General features: G+C 44.2%; 1 protein-coding gene across 1 annotated transcript; it reads right to left on the reverse strand.

Moving 5' to 3' along the window:
* Nucleotides 1-5117: 5117 nt before the first annotated feature.
* ECRG4 (ECRG4 augurin precursor) lies at nucleotides 5118-14775 on the reverse strand. Its single transcript, XM_069495039.1, has 4 exons — nucleotides 14616-14775; nucleotides 9904-9951; nucleotides 7809-7966; nucleotides 5118-5508 (listed from the first exon to the last, which is right to left on the reverse strand). The coding sequence occupies exons 1-4, from the start codon at nucleotides 14692-14694 to the stop codon at nucleotides 5347-5349; spliced, it is 447 nt and encodes a 148-aa protein (XP_069351140.1). The 5' UTR covers nucleotides 14695-14775; the 3' UTR covers nucleotides 5118-5346.
* Between the last annotated feature and the right edge of the window lie 5907 nt (nucleotides 14776-20682).

Genomic DNA, 20682 nt, shown 5'->3' on the forward strand with positions numbered 1-20682 from the left:
TCAAGTATCATCACATTATAGTTATTATGTATGTCTCAAATTATTATTTATTTTCAGTACTTTGAAATTACAATATCTGTAGATCCACTATATCATAAATTTGTCTTTTAAATGTTGGTAACCTTTTCAATATAATTGGTTTCCTTTGTGATCCTTGTACTTTATTTTATACATTTAAAAATGTTGTAGGAGATGTCTAGGGACAAAAAAAGGGGTAAAGAATGTTTGATTTGAAATAATTGATCAAATAGGAGTTCTCTGTCCGGTAGTGTGACAGATTGGATAACGTGAATAAATTTCCCAATGGGAGAAAATGATATGCTGAATATGGTTTTATATATGCATCCCTTAGATGATAAAGTAAGGAATCTGCAGAACCCCAAAAGGGAAGGAAAGCCACCTATTGTTTGAAAGTGTCTGCAGAATCCTGTACAGTTTGAGAATCTCTGAAGGCTGCACAGGACTCGGGAGATAAAGTTTAGGGCAGACTGCATTAAACTGAGCTCCCAAAAGTCTCCACCTGGGGGTAGGGACCAATGAGAAACATCACCAGAAGGGAGCAGTGAGGATGCTTTGTTTCACACTAATAGTTGAGTAGGTAGGGGTGGATAGGTGGGTGGGGAGAGAGCACCCGTGACAATAGTAAGTACAAGGTGTCCCTGTGTGGTCTATGAATCCAGAAGTAGAGAATTGAAAGTGGTCCCAGTTCGAGAGACCCTACTGGACCCCGGGCTACTAGTGAAAGAAAATGCAAGTGCTGTCTAGAGGAACAACTTAGGCTTTAAATGTTTCTTAACAATGTTCCAAAGAAAATGAGCAGGCCATAGCTAGAAATTACATCAAGTCAAGGAGATGAGACACTGGATGGCAGGCAGAGTCAAAGACTTCAGATGTTGGAAATGACAAAAATATGAAAGTATCTTATACATGTAGAGAAATTAAAGAGAAACTTGGAAATCTGAGCAGGGAACAAGAGATATAACCAAGCATACTTATAAATAAGGAAGGAAAAGTATAATTGACACTTGCATACTTGAATAAAACATTGCAGAAAGAAAGAATGGGGAAGAGACAGCATTTAAGGAAATAATGGGGGAGAATTTTCCAAATTTATTCAAAGACACTGATCCTTAGAATAAAAAGCCCAATTGGGTTTCCCAAGTCATATTAATATATATATATATAGACATAGATGTAGACACAGATAACAAAAGAGTAGGTTACTAAAGAGAATTGGAGAGGATAGTATCACCTGCAGAGGAATGGCTCTATTAGATGAATAGTGAAATTCTTAATATCAACAGTGGGTACCAGAGACAGTAAAATAATAAACTCAAAGTACTGATTAAATAACCAATAATTCTATGCCAAATGAAACAAGGGAATGTGCCAAACAAACTTGAGCATTTACCACCAAGCAACCCTCACTAAATGGATTCTAAAGGATATAATTCAAACTGAAGGAAAATGGCCTTAGATGCATCATCTGAGTTGCAAGGAGAAATAGTAGGCCAAGATAAATATATGACAATCTAAACAAACTAATGATTATATATGAAACAAAAACAATTTATAGGGAAAATCAGGCTAGATTTAAAATGCCAAGTCACAGTAGCATACCAGTTGGGAGGGGTAATGTAAAGCCCACGTATTGTCCAGGAGACTGTGGCTATTGATCATCTGTAACTGTTATTAAATATGTTCAAAACAGTGCAAACTCTGATAGACCCAGTGTATGCGTCTGAAGGAAGTAGAGGGAAAAGAACCCATGAGTAAAGAAAAATAAAACAGTCCAAATGAAGGGAGAGAGGAGAAAAGGGACAAGTAAAATGGGACAAATCAAAAGTTCAAAATGTGATGTTAGAAATAAAACCAAATCACTAACTACAATAAGTGTAAGTGGACTAAATTCTCCAGTTAAAACTTTGTAATGTTTTAGAAACAAAATTCAGCTACGCACTCATTACATTACACACACATAAAGTACACAGAAAGGTCAAAAGCCAAACAATGGAAAAGATAGACCAGGAAGATATTAAGCAAAAGGAGACAAGTATAGTCATATTAATACCAAAGGAGAATTCAGGCAAAAAGCTTTACTTGAAATAAGGAAATTTGCTACATAATGATAATTTCATTTACTGGGAAAATGTATTGATTTTAAATTCGTATGTACCACATGAATTTGTGTATAGCCTCATAATAAATAAAGCCAGACCAACAGAATTAAAGGGAAAAACTGTCAAATCCATCATCATAGTAGGAAATTTTAACGCACTTAGTAATTGGTAGATCAAACAGACAAAAAAATCAGTAAGAAAATAGAAGATGTGAACAGTAAGACTATGGAGCTTGAGTTAACGTGCTTGACTGCATCTAACATTTGCAAAGGACCCATTCCTTTCAAGCACACGTGGAACACTTGCTGGGCTGACGCACCCCAAGCAAAGCTGGTTGCAACACACTTCAAAGGATCGGATCCACCTGACCACATTTCTTACCACCATGCAATTAAGTTAGAAAACAAAGCCAGTAGGATAATTACACAAGTCCACTCACTTGGAAATTTAATAACACATAATCAAATTGAAATTAAAAGATTTCACCATCTAATTTTTTCACATCAAATGCATGGGATACAGTACTTGGAAGGAAGTGCTTGCCTTTAAGAAAACTGAGAAGGCTCAAAGTGGAGCTAAGATCGAATTAAATCAAAGACCCACAGAAGTAGAAGGAAGGAAATTAAAAGGACAGAAGTTCACCCGATGGAAAAACATACAAAGGAAGAGATCAACAAAGCAAAAATGGCATATTTGAAAAGACACAATTCATTTTTTTAAAAGGCACAAATGGAATGGAAAAAAAGAACAAACCATAGATGCTATAGAGAAAGATAAGAGAGTATTAAGAACAGCTCTCAAAAGACTTCAGAACTTTGATATAATGAATGACTTCCTAGAGAGAACTTAACAAAACAGACTGGAAAGAAACACAAAATCAGAATAATCCCTTAAGTGTAAGAGAAATGCAATCAGTAGTCAAAATCTTTCCCATAAAGAAAACGCTACACCCAAATGGATTTATATAATTCATTCTTACACAGAGAATAGAAAAGATAACACTTTCAACTCATGGTTTGAAGCCAGCATAACCTTAACACCCTAACTGACAAGAACAGAAGCAGGAAGAAAACTACAGACCAATCTTACTCATGAACGTGGACACAGACATTCTGAATAAATAGTATCAAACCAGAGCCAGCAATGAACTAAAAAAGATGATGCATCATGATCAAGTTAGGTTTATTCCAGCAATTTAATTGATTCATATTAGAATTTTGATTAAGAGAAGTCATATTAACTAACAGATTTAAAAGGGAAAGCTATATTATCTCAATAAATAAAGGAAAAAATAGAATTCAACATCCAAATGATATTAAAAACATTTCTTAACAGATTTTTAGAAGGAAATTTTCTTAACTGAAAAAAGGACATCAACAGAAAGCACCCAGCAAACATAAAGGAGAAACATAGAATGCACTCCCTTTAAAATTAGGAATGTTCTTTAATATTGCATTAGGGTCAGAGTCAGCCCACAGCAGTCAAGAAAAGAAACAAAAGTTGTAAGGGTGGGAATGTGAAATGGTGCAGCTGCCATAGAACACAGCACGGGGGCCCTCAAAAACTTACACACAGAATTCACATGTGATCTAACAATTCCAAAGAGCATTGAAAGCAGGGACACACACAGATATTCACACACCCATATTATTCACAGTAGCCAAAAAGCAGAAGCAGCCCAAGTGTTATCAACAGATAAGCAAAATGTGGCATAAACACACAATGGAATATTATTCTGCTTTTAAAAGGAAGGAAATTCTGACACATGCTATCATACAACAGGGATGAACCTTGAGGTCAGTATGCTAAGTGAAATAACCAGACACAAAAGGACAAATACTGTATGACTCTACTTAAGTGAGGTGCCCAGAGTAGTCAGATTCATAGAGACAGAAAGTAGAATGGGGGTTGCTGGGGGCTGGATGTGGGGGATGGGGAGTTAGTGTTTAATGGGGACAGAGTTTCCATTTGGGAAGATGAAAAAGTTCTGGACATGGATGGTGGTGATGGATGTACAACAATGTGAACGTATTTAATGCCACTGAATTGTACACCTGAAAATGGTTAAAATGGTAAATTTTATGTATCTTTCATCACAATTTTTTTAAAATTGTAAGGATTCCCAAGAGGAATCAAAATGGCCTTTATTTATGGCTGTCCATAATCAGTGCTGTCCAGAATCCAGTGTTTCCTACCAGGCCGGGGGTTGTTTATTACCTGGGATTTGCCAATGGGGGTGTGTTTCAGAAGCTATATGCAAAATTGCACATAATTTTGCTGAGGAAAAGAGCAAAAAAACTTTCATCGGACTGTCAGAGGGGTCTGTGACCCAGGAACTTATAAGAGCCATTCTGAGTCACCCCCTCCCGTGCTGTAAACCTCCCCCACCCCCGCCCCCTGCAGCTCTGCAGGTGCGTAGGCTGTGACCAACGCCCCCTATTGGCAATGGCGCAGACCCTGCACGCCCCTCCCACTTCCTTCTCCCTCCTGCCCCCTCCCTCTACCCACCCAACACCACTCTGCTCTTTCTCTCCTTCACTCAGGTTGTTTAAATACAATGCAAAGTATATTCTTAAATATTTCTTGAATTCATTGAACAAGGTCTTATTTTTTAGAAGAGTGTAGCTGTGAAATCAACAAACTTCAGGATCTTATCTATTGCCCCTCATTCCCCGGATGATAGTATTACACAGCTCCAGCTCTAGCTCAGGGCCTGGGACCCAGACAGCCCTCGAACCCCTGTCGAATCCTCCAAACCACGTTCTGTAACCATACCTCATTTTCAACTAGACTTTCTTGCTGATTTCATGTCATGCATTTAGTGTAGATGACATTTTAACAAACTGAAGACCTCCTGCTCAGTCCCCTGGTCTTTCCGGGTGGTGGTGAGGACTCTTGGGACGACAGTGGAGCGGGGCCTCTCAGATGCAGCTTCAGAACACCAAGGGGATGAGAAATGTCACCAGCTTAATTTGCACCCAAATGAACTCTGAGATGTTTCTTTTTAACAAAATGCTTTATTTCTATTTCTTACTGAGATGCATTGTTAGATACCTGTATGAAATATCAAAAGGCATTTATATACCTTGTTTTAACTCTCTGGTCACACAAAGTAGGTCGAAAAGACCCGAAATAAAGCAAAATAGAAACCAAGTAGTGTAAGCCATTAAGAGATACAGGAAGAGAATCACTGTTGGTTTCTTGTGCACCGTGTGGCACATCATGGTTAGTAGTCATCATAGTTGACACTGGCTCCGTGCCTAAAGGAGTAGGGGCTCCGGGGGCCAATCGCAGAGTCTTCATCGTAGTGACGTTGGTAGTAATCACCGTAGTACTCATGTCCATTTCGATCTCTGTTAAGCCAATAGGTGATGTCATCTTCAAATTTCTGGAGGAAAAGAGAGAGAATGATAGAGAATGATTCAAGGACACACTCTGCTAAGACCACATCTGACCTATGGCTTTTCTCTATGGTGGTTTTTCTTCAATGATTAACAATCCTTACTAAGAATAACTCCTTGTTACAGTATTCTTGTGCTCAGAGGTCAACACCACCAGCTAAAGAATACCGCTGATAAAAGCTATTTTTCCCCAAAGGAGTACATAACCATACCTTTGAAAACTTTTGCCATACTCATTCTAAATATACCCCAGACTTAAACATTTTTCTCTTTCTTGGTAAATAAAGCAAACATCTGCCAAATGCAGTGACAATGGACCTGACCTTCAGACCACATCTCACTGTGGCAGACGCTGTCTATCTTATGTCCCATTCCTGTGCCTGGCCCTCTATATTGCACATAGTAGATGCTTGATAAATGTCAGCTGAATTAAACCAACCACTGCACTGGCCTATCATAGCTCCAGGGCAGAGTATTTGGGGCACTTCCGATGGTGACTGTCTCATAGCTGTATCGTTGGTTAGAGTGTGCACAGGTGCATTTATTCATTCCACAAACACTGTGAAGTGGGTACTGTGTGTCAGGCCCTGTGCTTGGCACTGGAGCACTGCCCAGCACAATAGAGTCTCTGCCTTCAGGAAGCCTGCAGTGCCTGAGAGACAGATATGGAGAGACAGTTGCAGTTAATAAAAATAAAAGGGAAAGAGAAGGACTGAAGCTGAGTAAGACATGTAAAATGAAGTTCAGTTTTCAGCTTGGGCAACTGGTCTTAGCTATTAATCCATTTTTGAAAGGACAGACTAATTTTTCTTTGGTGGTGGTGAAGGTGCAAGATGAATTTACATTGGGCCTCACATGTGTCGATGGTCAGCGTTCTGGTTTGGTCACCAGACATTATTTTAGCCATTTCCCCATGTTAACTCCTAATACCTGTTTTAATGATGCTCATCCAAGAAATGCAAATTACTAAAAGATGATATAGCATTTTCATCTATCAAATATGTACATATACTTTTAATTTTCAGTGAGAACACCAGATGCTGCTGAAGATTCTAGAAAATTGGTGCTCTCATATGTGACTTATGGGAGAATGCAATTTGACAATACTTAGAAATGCTTAAATGTGATTGTACCCTTGCCCCAGGAACTTCACGGGGAAGAATGTGTTCCTAAGTAAAAGACAAGCTACACACAAAGATGCAAATAATAGTACCTGCGTTTGGGGATGTTGGGAATATTCAGGGTACTTAGAATCGTGCCTGGCACAGAGTTTGGCTATAAATGTTTAGCTATTTGTGCAGCAAACAAACAAAAAATTATATCTGTGTAGCAAAAAGACACACAGGGAACAACCGATATGTCCAATGGTTGGGAATGGGAAGGAAATTATGATACAGCCACATACTCTCATTTTATGCAGCCATTAAAAATGATCTGTCTAAAGGGTTTAGTTTTTTTCACCTATTGCAGCACTTTGTACCCACCCTCTATATGAATCACATGCTCATTTAGAAGAACACCTCCAGCTGCCCCAGTTGGAGACGCTGCCCATGAACAATCCATCTGCTCCTGGCTGGGTGGGCAGGCTGTGGGTTCTCCCCGCTACGTCTCGCACAGAGAGCTCAGCTCATCCGTCACTCTGCAGACAGACACCTGGGCAGCAGGACCTGTGATTTCAACCCTGCTGCTATCTTCCTTGTACCTGCACCCCAGCTGGGAGTCTGTGATTATAAACTCTTTTTCCTTCCTTTGCTGAATTTGTCCATGAATGCTATCTAGGCACATGACCTGTAAACCATCTTTCCCACAAGTGCATTGATGAAATGTCCCCAAAACATCTGCAAAGACCTGTCTCTCTTTAAAAGTCGCTTTTCGTCTCTTCCCATTATCACATAGGCCCTTGCATCGATGTGTTTCTGACATTTTTTGAGGTAAAGCTGAAAAGGTTTTGGGGGGATTGTGAGTTATTTTAAAGATGCCCACACAAAACTGTTCAGCCAAGTTAAAACGGTTCGAGGAAAATCAGATTCTCGACGAACCTAAGTCCCAGACATTTTGACACCTGACTTCTTTGGATCCTGCCTCCCAGTCCTGGTGGAAACTTCCAGCTGCTGTGCACACTCCTGGTAATGTAATCCACCACCTCATAGTGCTGGCCATATAATGGGGCTCATACTCTTGGAATGAATGGAAAATCCTCTTTTTCTGTGACCTGTTTCCCGAGCCAGGCCTCTGTCCGCACCACCCCGCCCGGGGAGCCCGGCCTCCAGCGGGAAGGGGCACCCACCGCCTCGTCGAAGCCCATGTAGAGGAACTGCTGGTACCACTGCTGCACCTCGGGCCGGCTCCGGTCCCACAGCTGCCGCTTCTGGCGCTTCAGGCTGCCGAGGAATTCTTTGGCTTTGTTCTCATCCACAGCCACTTCAGTCTTGGCCGGAGCAGGTGCTGCAATAAATCATCAATTCCCCAGCCCGGACCCACACAGAATGATTTCTTATCGGGGTGAATCACTGTTAACACCCCGCCCCCACCCCCACCAGGTACAGAATGGCTTTGACCTTCAACTTCCTTTCCTACGTGTGTGCGATGAGACGCAGTCTCACGCTTCTTGTTACTGACTTCTCCTATTTGGGAACAGCCATAGAAAGGGACACAGGCTAACCTTCACCTCCTAGGTTCTCGAGGCAGAAAGGAAACGCAGCTCGTGCCCTGCAGCCCACTCTCCACGCCCAGCGCCAGGCCTCACCAGCGGCCAGCGGCGCGCCCCTCGGGCTCCTGTGCTCAGGAGACAGGCTGGGTACCCAGTGCCACACAGGGTCACAGTGCACGCTCATGGTCTACGCACGCAAGAGAGGGCCGTGCCTGCTCAGGAGACTACGTGCGGATGGGGAACTGGTGCTGACTCCGGAGCAAGCAGGGACCAGGCGGCGCCTAGCAGCACAGCCGCGTTCTCGCACCGGGAAGCCGGAGCACCAGCGCCCTGCAAGCCGCAGGCCCTGGGCCTCACAGGCTCACTGAGTATCCAATTGGGTCTCAAAGGGTACTGACCCTTCGCCTCTGCTTCCTCTAACGTCCTTCCATCATAGTCTCAGTTGTTTAAAGGGAACTGCTTCTGCAGGGTGTGCTCAGGGGAAGCCATTGTGCCACCGGGCTTGCTGTCTAGTTTTGAGCCTCTGTCCCTTCATCTATAAAACTGGGCCAACAGTCCCCATCTTGGTGTTGTTAGGAAGAATGCACAGGATAATGGATGTAATTCGTCCGATGTGTCTGCGGATCACGTGGATAAATATCAGCAGGGTTTGTTTCTTTACAAATCCTTTAGGGCTTGTTACACTGTTGTGTACAGAGTAGGTGCTCAATATGTGTTTCTTGATTTGAACTGAGTAAAGGCTGAGGGATACACACCTAGGTGACGCTCCTGCAGCCACCCAGCACAGGGAGGGGGACCCTCTGAGCCACCTTGGGGACAGCGGATAAATCAGGGCCTGGTGGGTGTCTGGAAGTGCTGGGAAAGCTCCTGGGAGCCCCCCCACCACCAGGGACTCCTGTCCCCAAGTGGAGCCGCCTGTGCTCCAGTCATCTGTGGGGGGTCCCTTGGGGGCACCAGGGAAGTATCGGAAGAAGTGCTAAGGGTCTCTTTTTGGGGTACGGACTTCAGCTTGCTAGAATCTCCCATAAACTGGGAGAGGAAAGAGTAATTGATTAAATGGTAACATCAGAAATGTGGTCACACGTTTTCATTTCTAAGGCATACTTAGTTTTACAGATGCAGATGGAAGTTGGGAGATGGAAAATGACATTCACAAGACCACACAAGTGAGCCAGCTGACCCAACTGACTACAGTGGGCCCACAACCTGTATTTTGTGACTCCCAGACGTTCAATTTCTACATTTTGCTGCTATCTACCACATTCATCTTAGGAGCATTATTCACAACAGAAGTTAGTAACAAAAAGGTTTTCCTGTTTCCACGCCCTTCCCCAGTAGCTAACTGGATATATAGGATACCACAACAATGCCATCCCATGCCCACCCCACCAACTGAGGTTTTATGTGCTCTGAAAGATATGCTCTAAATTTAGATACGTGCTTCATGGTTCTAAAATAAAGAGCATTCAATTAACACTGTAGCACTGTTTCTTTTGAATCCACACTGACAGCTTTCAGAAAAACAGCCTTCAAACATTTACTGGCAATAATATTTATCGAATAAAATACCACAGCCCCTACCCGCAGAATAAGCCCTTCAGATCTGCTAACCTTTTAAGGAGTAAACACTTTTGATTTTCCAAATACAAGACTCCAGTGAGCACACTGAATATTACCATTTCATTTCCATCCAGTTAAGAATGCATCCCTTATCCACTTGGGGTATATTTACCTTCTCGTTTTTGAAGCATTAGCTTGAGTTTATTTCCACTTATGCCACCTAAAAAAATGAAAATTGAAACCAGTTTCAGAGTTGCACTATAGGCTTTATCAAATGCAAAAATCAGAGTTGGAAAAAAGAAGTGCACGCCCCGCCTTGATTTGGCAACGTGGTAGTTTCGCAGTATTTGCTGCTTGCTGTGTTCCCTGTTGTGCAGGAAAAACAATTCAGCCTGCCCAAGGCTAATACTGGTGACAATGACCATGGTTGACCAAGAGCATTACGATTTGAACTAGTGCCTAGGAAAAGTGACATTGTTCTTTTAACCTCTGTCACATGCGCCACATCCCTGCAAACCTTTACTTCGTGGTATAATGGGTTGAATGGTGTCCCCCAAATTCATATCCACCAGGAACCTCTGAATGTGAGTTTATTTGGAAATGGGCTCTTTGCAGATATACTTTGTTAAGGATCTCATTAGGACATCACGCTGGATTTATAGTAGGCTCTAAATCCAGGGACTGGTGTCCTTACAGGAAGAGGAGAGGAGCTAGGGACAGCAGCCATGTGAAGACAGAGGCAGGCAGGAAGGAGAGTCAGGCTGCACCAACCAAGGAATCTGCCTTAGTGCTCTAAAAAGTCAGCCTGGTTTCCTAGCTTGCCTGATCATCCTATAATCAAGCATTATCTGTACCATTTGCTGTTATTGCTATTCAGTTTTAAAAGTATTTCTAGTAATCCTAGCACTCTGGGAGGCCGAGGTGGGCGGATCGTTTGAGCTCAGGAGTTCGAGACCAGCCTGAGCAAGAGCGAGACCCCATCTCTACTAAAAATAGAAAGAAATTATATGGACAGCTAAAATATATATAGAAAAAATTAGCCGGGCATGGTGGTGCATGCCTGTAGTCCCAGCTACTCGGGAGGCTGAGACAGGAGGATCGCTTAAGCCCAGGAGTTTGAGGTTGCTGTGAGCTAGGCTGACGCCACGGCACTCACTCTAGCCTGGGCAACAGAGTGAGACTCTGTCTCAAAAAAAAAAAAAAAAAAAAAGTATTTCTAATCAGCTCAATAACTTTAATAGACAATAACATGTCTGGCCTGATAGAACACCCCCTCCACCCAGTGAACTGCTCTGAGGACATCCAGAAGCCTCTGCACACAGGAATAAGGCCTGTCTCAGGAAGGGTGAACCCAAAGCCCCTGGGGAAAACACCCCAGCATTGTAAGTTCATCTTCAGGTGTAAGGAACTAGAGTCTGGCCCCAGGATGCAGAAATGCATTGATGTGGTGGCGGCCACTTTCTTCCCAGGTTCTTAACCGCTCAGTCCACGGACAGGCTCCAGGGGGTCTGGAAAGGTTTTGGAAATTACATTTGTCTCTGCACAGGCACAGTTTTCTGGGAATAGGAGCCATAGCTTTTGCCAAACTCTCAAAACTGTCTGTCACTCAAATAAGATTAAGAATTCTCGCTTAATTTGTCAATAAAATGTCAGTAAAACTGGAACAAAAATTTAAAAAAGAGCCCCTCCTTAAAGACTTTACTATGTAGTTGGGGAGAAAAACAATCATAGCCAAGAGTCACAAACTGGTTGCCCATAGCTGGACTGGATCTGTGGAGGCATTTTATTAGCGTGCCCAGTGTTTACACAATTTGAATTTGAACTCCTCTGGGCCTGGGTCACTCAGCACACCCAGGGTTCATGAGCAGCCACCTCGCCTACCTGCCCCCGCAGGCATTTGGGTTAGACGGTCCCTGACTGCAGGCAGGGTGGTTGTGCCATCCAGGGAAACTGCTGGCCCGGTTGCTGGGATGGAATAGGGAACCTGCTAGAATTTACTAAGCCTATTTCCCAATAAGTGCCTCCCTCAGGATTCCTGGGTAGGGTGGCCACACTTTCTGGCTGTCCAGGGACAGTCCCAGCATATACCTATTGTCCTGGTAAATTAATGAGAGCACCTCGTTTTGCTCTCAAGTGTTGCAGTTTGCATGATAAATTAAATGGCTACCTTATTTTGAGAGGTTTGATGGCATGGAAATGGCTTGGGGAAATCTCAAGGGAACCACACTAAAGGGCGAGGGACAGAGGTGGTCGTTGCCCTCACGTCCTCCGCAGGAGGGTTGGGAGTACGCGGACGGCAGGCAGGGCTATTCGTGCAGTGTGTGGCACCCTGGGGGACAGCTGTGTTTTCATCGTCTGTGCTCAGGTCAGTCTACAGCGATGTGTTTGTTTAAAAAGCAACTGCAACCTTAGGCTGCATTAATCACGACTGTTGCAAAAAAGAAGTAATTATCCTGCTCTGTTCCGTCACTGCTCTGAGCAGACCTCTCTTCTACTATTCTGTTCGGTTCACATTTCACATGAAGAAGGTCACAGAAAAACTGGAGTTGCAGTGTAAGGAGGGGATCTAGACATTTTTTCTATGAGAGAAAAATGAAAGGAATTTAAGTGCTTAACCTGGAGAAATGAAACTCGTGGGAGGAGAGCTATGATTCTAAGGGGCCACTGGGTCATAGGTTAGGGCATGAAGTAAGGTTTCCAACACCCGGGCAAGCACCGAAAAATGGTGGCCCCAAGAGGGGCCCCAAGAGGTTCCCGAAGCAGGGAACCCCAAGGTGTCTGAGCATAAATAAAGATGAACATTGGCCCAGGCTCCTGCAGCAGCAGTGACTAGTTCGATGGGGGGAGGGCTATCTTAAAGGCTGTGCTCTCCTTCCACCCTTAAGAGTCAATGAAGAAATCTCTGAAAATATTTGCCAAGGCAGACGGATTCATTCCTTGGCACTAATATTAGCATTCATTAATATCTTAACATTTGTCGATCTCTAACAGCTCACATGGTAGCACATACAGAATTAAGTATGGTCCCTCCATCTGTTTGCCTTCTGTAAAAGTGCCTAACAATTAATGAACAAAATGTGGTCTGATGTTGAAATAGACATTTAAGCATTTGTGATGAGGCTGCAATTTCTTGCAGCAAATGTGTGTCACTACCACTCCAGAAATGAGAGCCTCACCAAACCTCACCTAGACAACTGAAAAGCGCAAATAAGTCCCAAATTATGAATTATGAATAATGCCACTGTGCCAATTGCTACACACTGAATTGCATATTAATATATACAACTGGACTCCACACTAAATTTGTTTGAAGAAAGTGATAAAGAATAATAGAATAGCTGTGATTTTTTTTCTGTAGTATGGATTTTTACCCAACATCATCAGTTATTAATTCTAAGCTGCGATGATAAGCACTCCCAAATTTATTACATCCAGTTACCTGGCATTTGATCTGGCACATTCACAATTGCACAATGCCCCTCTTAAAGGTGCTAAATATTAATAAGTTGATCAAAAAGGGGCCATGGTTATTTTCTCCATTAAATGTTTTTGGGTATCATAAAAAGTCATCTTGGGGACTCTACAAAAAAGATTTTCATCTGATGTCTTAAGAACTTTCACATTTCAGCCTGATGATGATAATGTTTTAACTGACTCCTATCACTAAGTTCTCGGTATGAACTAAATAAAGTTCAAACCCTGAAAATGAACGGTTCACTGGACTTATTCAGATGTGCTTCTTAAAATGGGGGGAATACAGAGGGGGAGGCAGGTAAATCATGCAGTGGGACATTATTGATTAGCTTCACCTGCAGTTGTAATTGAGACCAGCAATCCTCCCCATCTGAACTGGCAACCCCGGGTTCCACCCAGGGCTCCCACTGCCTAACTCTGCCTCCCCTCAACCTGGAGTTCGGCTTTCTTACCTGTTTTGAATAAGCAATATGCAGAAACTGAGTAACCAAGTGAGTTGTCCTTTTTTCAGACAGTGCCCAGCTACCGTGCAGTGGGACAAGGACCCCTTTCAGGCTCCTGGGCAAGTCACTTCACACCTTCCAGTCGCGTTTCCTTAGGGGATCACAGTACCTGCCTCCCAGAGTTGTAGGCTTCAGAGCACTCATGTGTCCATGAGGCCACTTGTGAACCATAAAGGCTCCTACCAGCCCAAGGTGGCAACTCAGGACAAAGGTACAGTTTCAGATGGCGTTTCTCAGGTGGGATCTGTGGACCCCAGGGTTCAGATGTCTGGCACCCACCACACTGCTTCATTCTGGGTGTGCACGTGAATGCACTTTTACAGAGAACCAACAGGGAATTTTCAGAGTTTTGAAAAGATTCGCTGAGCGCTCCATGAAGTAGGGAAGATAAAGCATTACTCCTTTAAGAGCGTTTCCCCTATCTGGGGTGTGAGGCCTGCACCCCGCTTTGCAGACTGCAACTCAACCCAGCCGGGAAGCACGAAGTCCACTCTGTTGCCCAGCCACTGCCTGGAAGGAAGTCTGGTGATGCCACTTGCCTCCCTTTGGTCCGGGGAGCACCACTCGCTTAAAGCCTCGCTTTCCATTGCCCCTTAAGTTAAGCCCCGGAAACAGTTCTTACCCACCCTTCAGACCCCTGGCCCTCCCTTCCCAAGGTTACCCAGCAAAGATCCTCCTCTTGACCTTGGTCCTCTTTCCACCCGCCCACGCGGACCACTTCACACTCGTGCAAGTGCAAACCCTAGACCTGTGTCCTGTCACCCACTTGGCCCTGCTTAGGCTAAGGATGGGGCCTATTCCCCAACCCCATCACCAATCTCTCTCCCCAGGCATCCTCGCAGTGCAGCGCTGGTCCAGCCCCACCCTCCGGTGAGCACCGCTCTCAGCCCGGCATCGCCCAACTCACCTGGGCCCAAGCACAGCAGCAGGAGCAGCGCCAGCCCCGTCAGGGCCAGGACTGCGGGCCGCGCGGAGGAGGCGGCCATGGCGGCGGCAGGTGGGCAGGAGGGCAAGGGGCGACGGGCACACGGCGAGCCGCTGCAAGAGGACTGAGCACGGAAGAGGGGCGCAGGCGGGCAGGCGCTGCCTCCGAGAGTTATTCCTGCCTTGCTGCCGGGGCGGGACCCGGCGGGTGGGCGCCGGGCCAATGGGCCGCGGGCCAGGCGAGCGCTACGGAGCCCGCTCTCCAGCGCCCAACTCGCGGGGCCCGGGCCCCGTCTCCAAGGCCAGGGATGCTCGCAACGCAGCGGCCCCCCGAGAACCCGGCAGCGGGGCGCCACGTGGCCGGCGCTGCCCACTGCTAAAGCTGGGTTCCAGCGACCCAGGGAAGGGCTGAAGGCATCCAGGACCAGGGGAAAGGACGACGCACCCTCCTCCCCGCCCTGGGCATGCACTGGGAGCACTTGCCCACTTGCCTGATCCCAGCGCCCGGATCTGTCCCTGGCTCCCACTTTCTCCCCTGCCCCCAGCCTCACTTGGTGCTAATTCTTCGTCCCCTCCTCCCCCATCTCACTCCCTCCTGGGGGCTCCTGGCCTTGCTCCTGCCTGGTATATAAAGTAGCCTTTGGAATTTCCTTAATTCCTGAGCTGCGCTTAACGGTGCCTTTGGCAGTGCTGTGTTTTGTGATATTTTGAAAGACTCCACAGTCTGGGTTCAGAGCTGCGGTCCAGGAAATCATCGCACCCAAACCACTTCAACAGAAAAGCCGTTGAGAAACCAGGTCTGTAACCCGGGCACACTTCAGTGGTACTAAGGTTGAGGCAGGAAGAGAAGGCAGAACTTCATCCCAGCACCAGGGCTGTTCAAATACAGGGGACACAAAAGGCAGTGTGGTGCGGTGAACAAAAACTAGAACAAACTTATTCCAACTGACTTTGAGCAGGTCACCTAATTACTCCCTCTAGGCCTGAGCTGCAAAAGGGCTAACTTTCTGCCTTTCCCATCCCAGATCTGCCCTGAACTCAGCTGATTATCTCTTTTCTTCTTCTAGGTTCTCATTTTTATACCTTCGCGTTATATAATTAGCTCTCCATGTAGTGCACTTGGATTTCTCCAGCAGGCAGGAGAAAGATGTCTTTTAACATTAAGTTAACAAAGGCAGATGGTGGCAGACCAGAGAAAAAAGTGTGAAGTGAGGCTGAGAGTGAAATAACAGCGCTGCCCAAGGTGCGGAGAGATGGAAGGATAACATCATACATCCACTTATGTTGGGGAAACACTCATGAACCCTTGAGGAAACTGTGGAATGCAGGATAAAATTAAATAAAGCAACTAGGCATGTATTTACTTTTGCCCGAGGACAAGAAATTTATCATTAGGAAGAAAATCAAAGCAAATAAAAAGCCAATGCCCTGTTCGAATTGATTTAGAGCAGCGGTCCCCAGCCTTTTTGGCACCAGGGACCAGTTTCATGGAAGACAGTTTTTCCACGGACCAGGGCAAGGGGATGGTTTCATAATGATACAAGTGCATTACATTTATTGTGCACTTTATATCTATTATTATTAAATTGTAATATATAATGAAATAACTATACAACTCACCATAATGCAGAATCAGTGGGAGCCCTGAGCTTGTTTTCGGCAACTAGACAGTCCCATCTGGGGGTGATGGGAGACAGTGACAACTGTGTTGCTTATGTCCAGTCTACGTAATCTCATTTTGGCTGCTGTCGGAAAACCCTGCTTCACAAAGATAGGGTGTTGGAGATGGAAACAGGCTTTTCAGTGCTTTTGTGGCAATCTCAGGATATTCCACTTGACTTTAATCCAGAACGCATGAAGATTTGAAGTTGTCTTAAAGCATACTTTTAAGGCCACCGTCATTTGCTGTCTCAAGCAGTTGATCCTCTTTTAGCGTGGACAGAGGCCATTCACCTGGCTTATTCACAAACGGATCACAGATCCATTCCTTTTCAGTTTGGGGGTCTTTTGTGGTTGGGAAGTGATGCTCAAACTCTTTTGAAAGCTGAGATAGGTAATCATGCACCAACTGGGAGAAAGAAGGCCCTGGCTCAGTCTCTTTCAAAATCTCTGCTAATGTTGGAAACATGTCAAAAATCCCAATGTTCACTCGTCACCCCCATAATTCCAGTTTAGCTTTGAATGTAGCCAGTTTATCTGCCGACTTGAGCACAGTTGTCATTCTCCCCTGATGTGACAGATTGAGTCCATTGAGCAGGTTGAATATGTCACACAAATAAGCAAGTTTTGTGACCCATTTTGTGTCACTGAAATGTGCTGCCCATGGTGACTGTTTTTCTGAAAGAAACCTCTGGAGCGGCCCTTGTAACTCAAAAACTCTGCCTAATGATCTACCTTTAGAAAGCCACCTCACTTCTGTGAATAAGAGAAGACCTGTGCGCTCTGCATCCGTCTTCTTACAGAGCTGTGCAAACAGACGTACTTTAATGTGGCTGGTAATTTTAATCACATCGTGCAAAACACTGTTTAGTTCAGGTGACATTTTTTGGCTACCCAGCATTTCTCTATGGATGACACAGTGTGTAGACTCACATTTAGAAGCGACCTCCTTGACCCGAGTAGTGAAACCAGAAAGCCGTCCAGTCATGGCAGCTGCTCCATCAGTGCATATACCGACATAAAATGACCAATTCAGTTTTCCTAATACGTAATCATTCAAGGACTTGAATAGTTCTGCAGCTGTGGTGTAGGTTGCCAACAAAAGTGCACATAACATATCCTCATGCACAGCCTCCTGAAAATATATCACACAAAAACAAGCATTGTTGCTGTGTTGTCAACATCGGTAGACTTGTGAACCTGGATTGCATACCACGGTGGCTCAATAATCATCTCTAACAATTGTTCCTCGGTATCCTCTGCTATTTCATCTATTTGTCTAGTTATGGTGCTAGCCGAAAGAGGAACACGTGCCACCTTTTGAACTGCAGCCTCTCCTAAAAGTTCACGGCAAATGTCCTTAGCAGGAGACAGGATCAACTCTTCACCAATGGTAAAGGGCTTCTTAGCTTTAGCAATGCAGTTAGCCACTAAGAATGATGCTCTCAGTGCAGACACGTTTGATGAAGTGGCGGCCTTCAGTAATTGCTTCTGTTTTTCATGTTCACGTTTTTTTCCTTTGAAAAACTCCAAAGACTTGTCTTTTAATGCAGGGTGCTTGGACTCCATGTGGCGAAGCAGTTTTGAAGATTTCTTGGCTTCATTGAATAGCCGGTTGCCACATATGATACAAAGCAGCTTGGAGAATGTGAATCACCTGTTGCAATGAACTTGTAAATTTAAGTAGGACTCTTGGTATCTTTTTTTATATGCAGCTTTCATTTTTTTGACAGTTTTAGAGTCTTCTGCTCTCTCATCATTGGGTCTTTCCCCCTGTTCAAAGAAGTTCTCCAGTGACTTTTGTTTTTTACTCATTTTTGCTAAGGTTAGCTTGTGGGCTTATCAAAACTGTGACTGAGACAAGTGTGCAGTGTGGGAAAGAGGCATGGATGGAAGTGCTAAATAAAATAATGGGCCAGCCACACACAGACTAAAATAAGTGTTGGATTCTGACTTAAAGCCTGCCACCAAATGCAGCTGTACAACTGAAGTAAGATGCTCACTTGCCACTATAAAGCCTGCCACCAGATGCAGCTTAATTGTCACTTGCCACTCACTGTTAGAGTTTTGATATGAGTCCGCAGGCAATTGGTTTATTATGGTCTGTGTGTAGTCAAACCTCTCTGCTAATGATAATCTGTATTTGCAGCTGCTCCCCAGTGCTAGCATCACCACCTCAGGTCCACCTAAGATCATCAGGCTTTAGATTCTCATGAGAAGCGTGCACCCTAGATCCCTCGCATGAGCAGTTTACAGTAGGATTCGCTGTCCTATGAGAATCTAATGCCGCAGCTGATCTGACAGGAGGTGGAGCTCAGGTGGTGATGTGAGCGATGGGGAGTGGCTGTAAATACAGATGAAGCTTCTCTCACTTGATGCCACCGCTCACCTCCTGCTGTGTGACCCGGTTCCTAATAGGCCATGGACCAGTAATGGTCTGAGGCCTGAGGCTTGTGGACCGCAGGTTTAGAACATACGTTAAACATAATAACTATAATCTCTTGTTTATCTTGTGGAGATCATCCCCCCAACCCCAGTTCTCTACCAATATCTGCTTCTAATACAACTCCTAAATTCTCTTCTCTTCACTGTCAGGATCTGATCAGCACTGAGGTCCTGCAGCCAATGAGTACAGGAGCCACCTGCCCGCAGAGCTGTCCTTTTCCGCATTTTTGGCAGCTGACTTACATTTCACACCCCCTCGCCCCTCCCTTTGGATTTACAGCTGGCAATGCAGACTAGCGATTTTACTTTTTGTTAATTCAAAGATTCCAAGGAGGAAAAAAATCTACTTTAAACATCTCATACTGTTGTAGGATTTGAAGACAAGGTAAATATTGAATCCTAATTTTTATGGGCCTGTATTAAAAAAAAAAACCTTGATTATTATTTTAAGTATAGCATTGCTAAGACAAGTCAAGGATCCTACAGAAAGATATTTTAAAATAATTACCAATAAGATGATGAAAAGAACATTTCCTGGGAATTAGGCCATTTCCTCTTCCCACCTCCAAACTGCTCAAGCCAGCCCGGGGCTGGGGAGGCAGCAGCATGTCCCACATGAAGGGCAGTGATGAGAAGGCACTGCCAGTAGAGTGTACTGAAGGTAAATCTTTTTGAAGCTAAGTTTACATTTTCTAACCAAGAAGATAAAAATAATTGCTATTTGATATAAGGGACCCACCTGGCCATCACTTGGGGCTATAATGTTTACTTACAAAACAAAAATGGTTTCTGGGAGATTTTACAGTTCCCGGATAAGTGGGACATTTGCACACCGTGAATAATTACCAAACTCTCCATCCCTGACAGTAGTAGGAGCACCCTCTACTATTTTTATTGAAATATAACAAAATACAGAAAAGCACAGAAATCAAGTGTGCAACATAATGATTAAGAAATAGCATTATCAGCAGCCAGGTGGCACATAATAGTTTAGTTTGAGGTAATCCTCTTTTAAAAATAGTCCATTAGTAATTTATTTTCATTTCATTAATTAATAAAAAGAGGTGTTAAAAGCATAAGATTCGTGACTTTATCAATTGAATCCAATCCAATTCAAGTCAGTCCTATATCAATATCTAAATGCTCAACTGCCTCAAAATGCTCAGTATTGCCTGGACAGTATTCCAGAGTGAAATGTCTTCTGCTTCAATATTCTTTGTAATACGCATATCTTTTTAGCAACATCTGATCACCACCAATAAAACGGGGTACACAGCATTTTAGTTTACCTACCTCATTTAAGTCTTTTATCCTTTTCATTCATACTGGGTCTGGGGTTATTTTGATCCTACTTGTGAAGGTTTTTATTTCTCTCTCCCATGCAAACATGCAAGAGTCTGATTTTAAAGGGGAGCCGGGGAGTACAGGCAACTTTGATTTGGCCCCAACAGGCTTTCAGTAAGAGGTTCCAAGTGCGATGACAGTCCCTCATGTTCCCCACAAGAGAACCAGCTCTCTGATAAACCGTGAGTTATCTTTAGCAGGGAGCCTCACTCTGCCTTCAGAGGGGTCAGTAAGCTCCGGTGTTCTGCCTGGAGACACTATGTCATTTCTTGAGTCCATATCTAAGTTCCTTTCCATTTTGTTTATTTCTTCAACAGTATTTACTTACTATCATAGTCCTTTTGGGCTGCTATAACAAAATTCCATAAACTGGGTGGCTTAAAACCAACAGACATGGATTTCTCACAGTTCAGGAGGCTGGATGTCCAAGATCAAGTCACCGGCAGATTCGGTGTCTGGTGAGGACTGGCTTCCTGGTTCACAGATGGCACCTTCTTGAGGTGTTCTCATAGTATGGAAGGGGTGAGGGAGCTCTCTGGGGTCTGTTTTATAAGGGACCTAATCCCATTAATGGGGGCTCCCCTTCATGGCCTAATCACCTC

The sequence above is a fragment of the Eulemur rufifrons genome, chromosome 19 (assembly GCF_041146395.1).
Source record: "Eulemur rufifrons isolate Redbay chromosome 19, OSU_ERuf_1, whole genome shotgun sequence".
Classification (NCBI taxonomy): domain Eukaryota; kingdom Metazoa; phylum Chordata; class Mammalia; order Primates; family Lemuridae; genus Eulemur; species Eulemur rufifrons.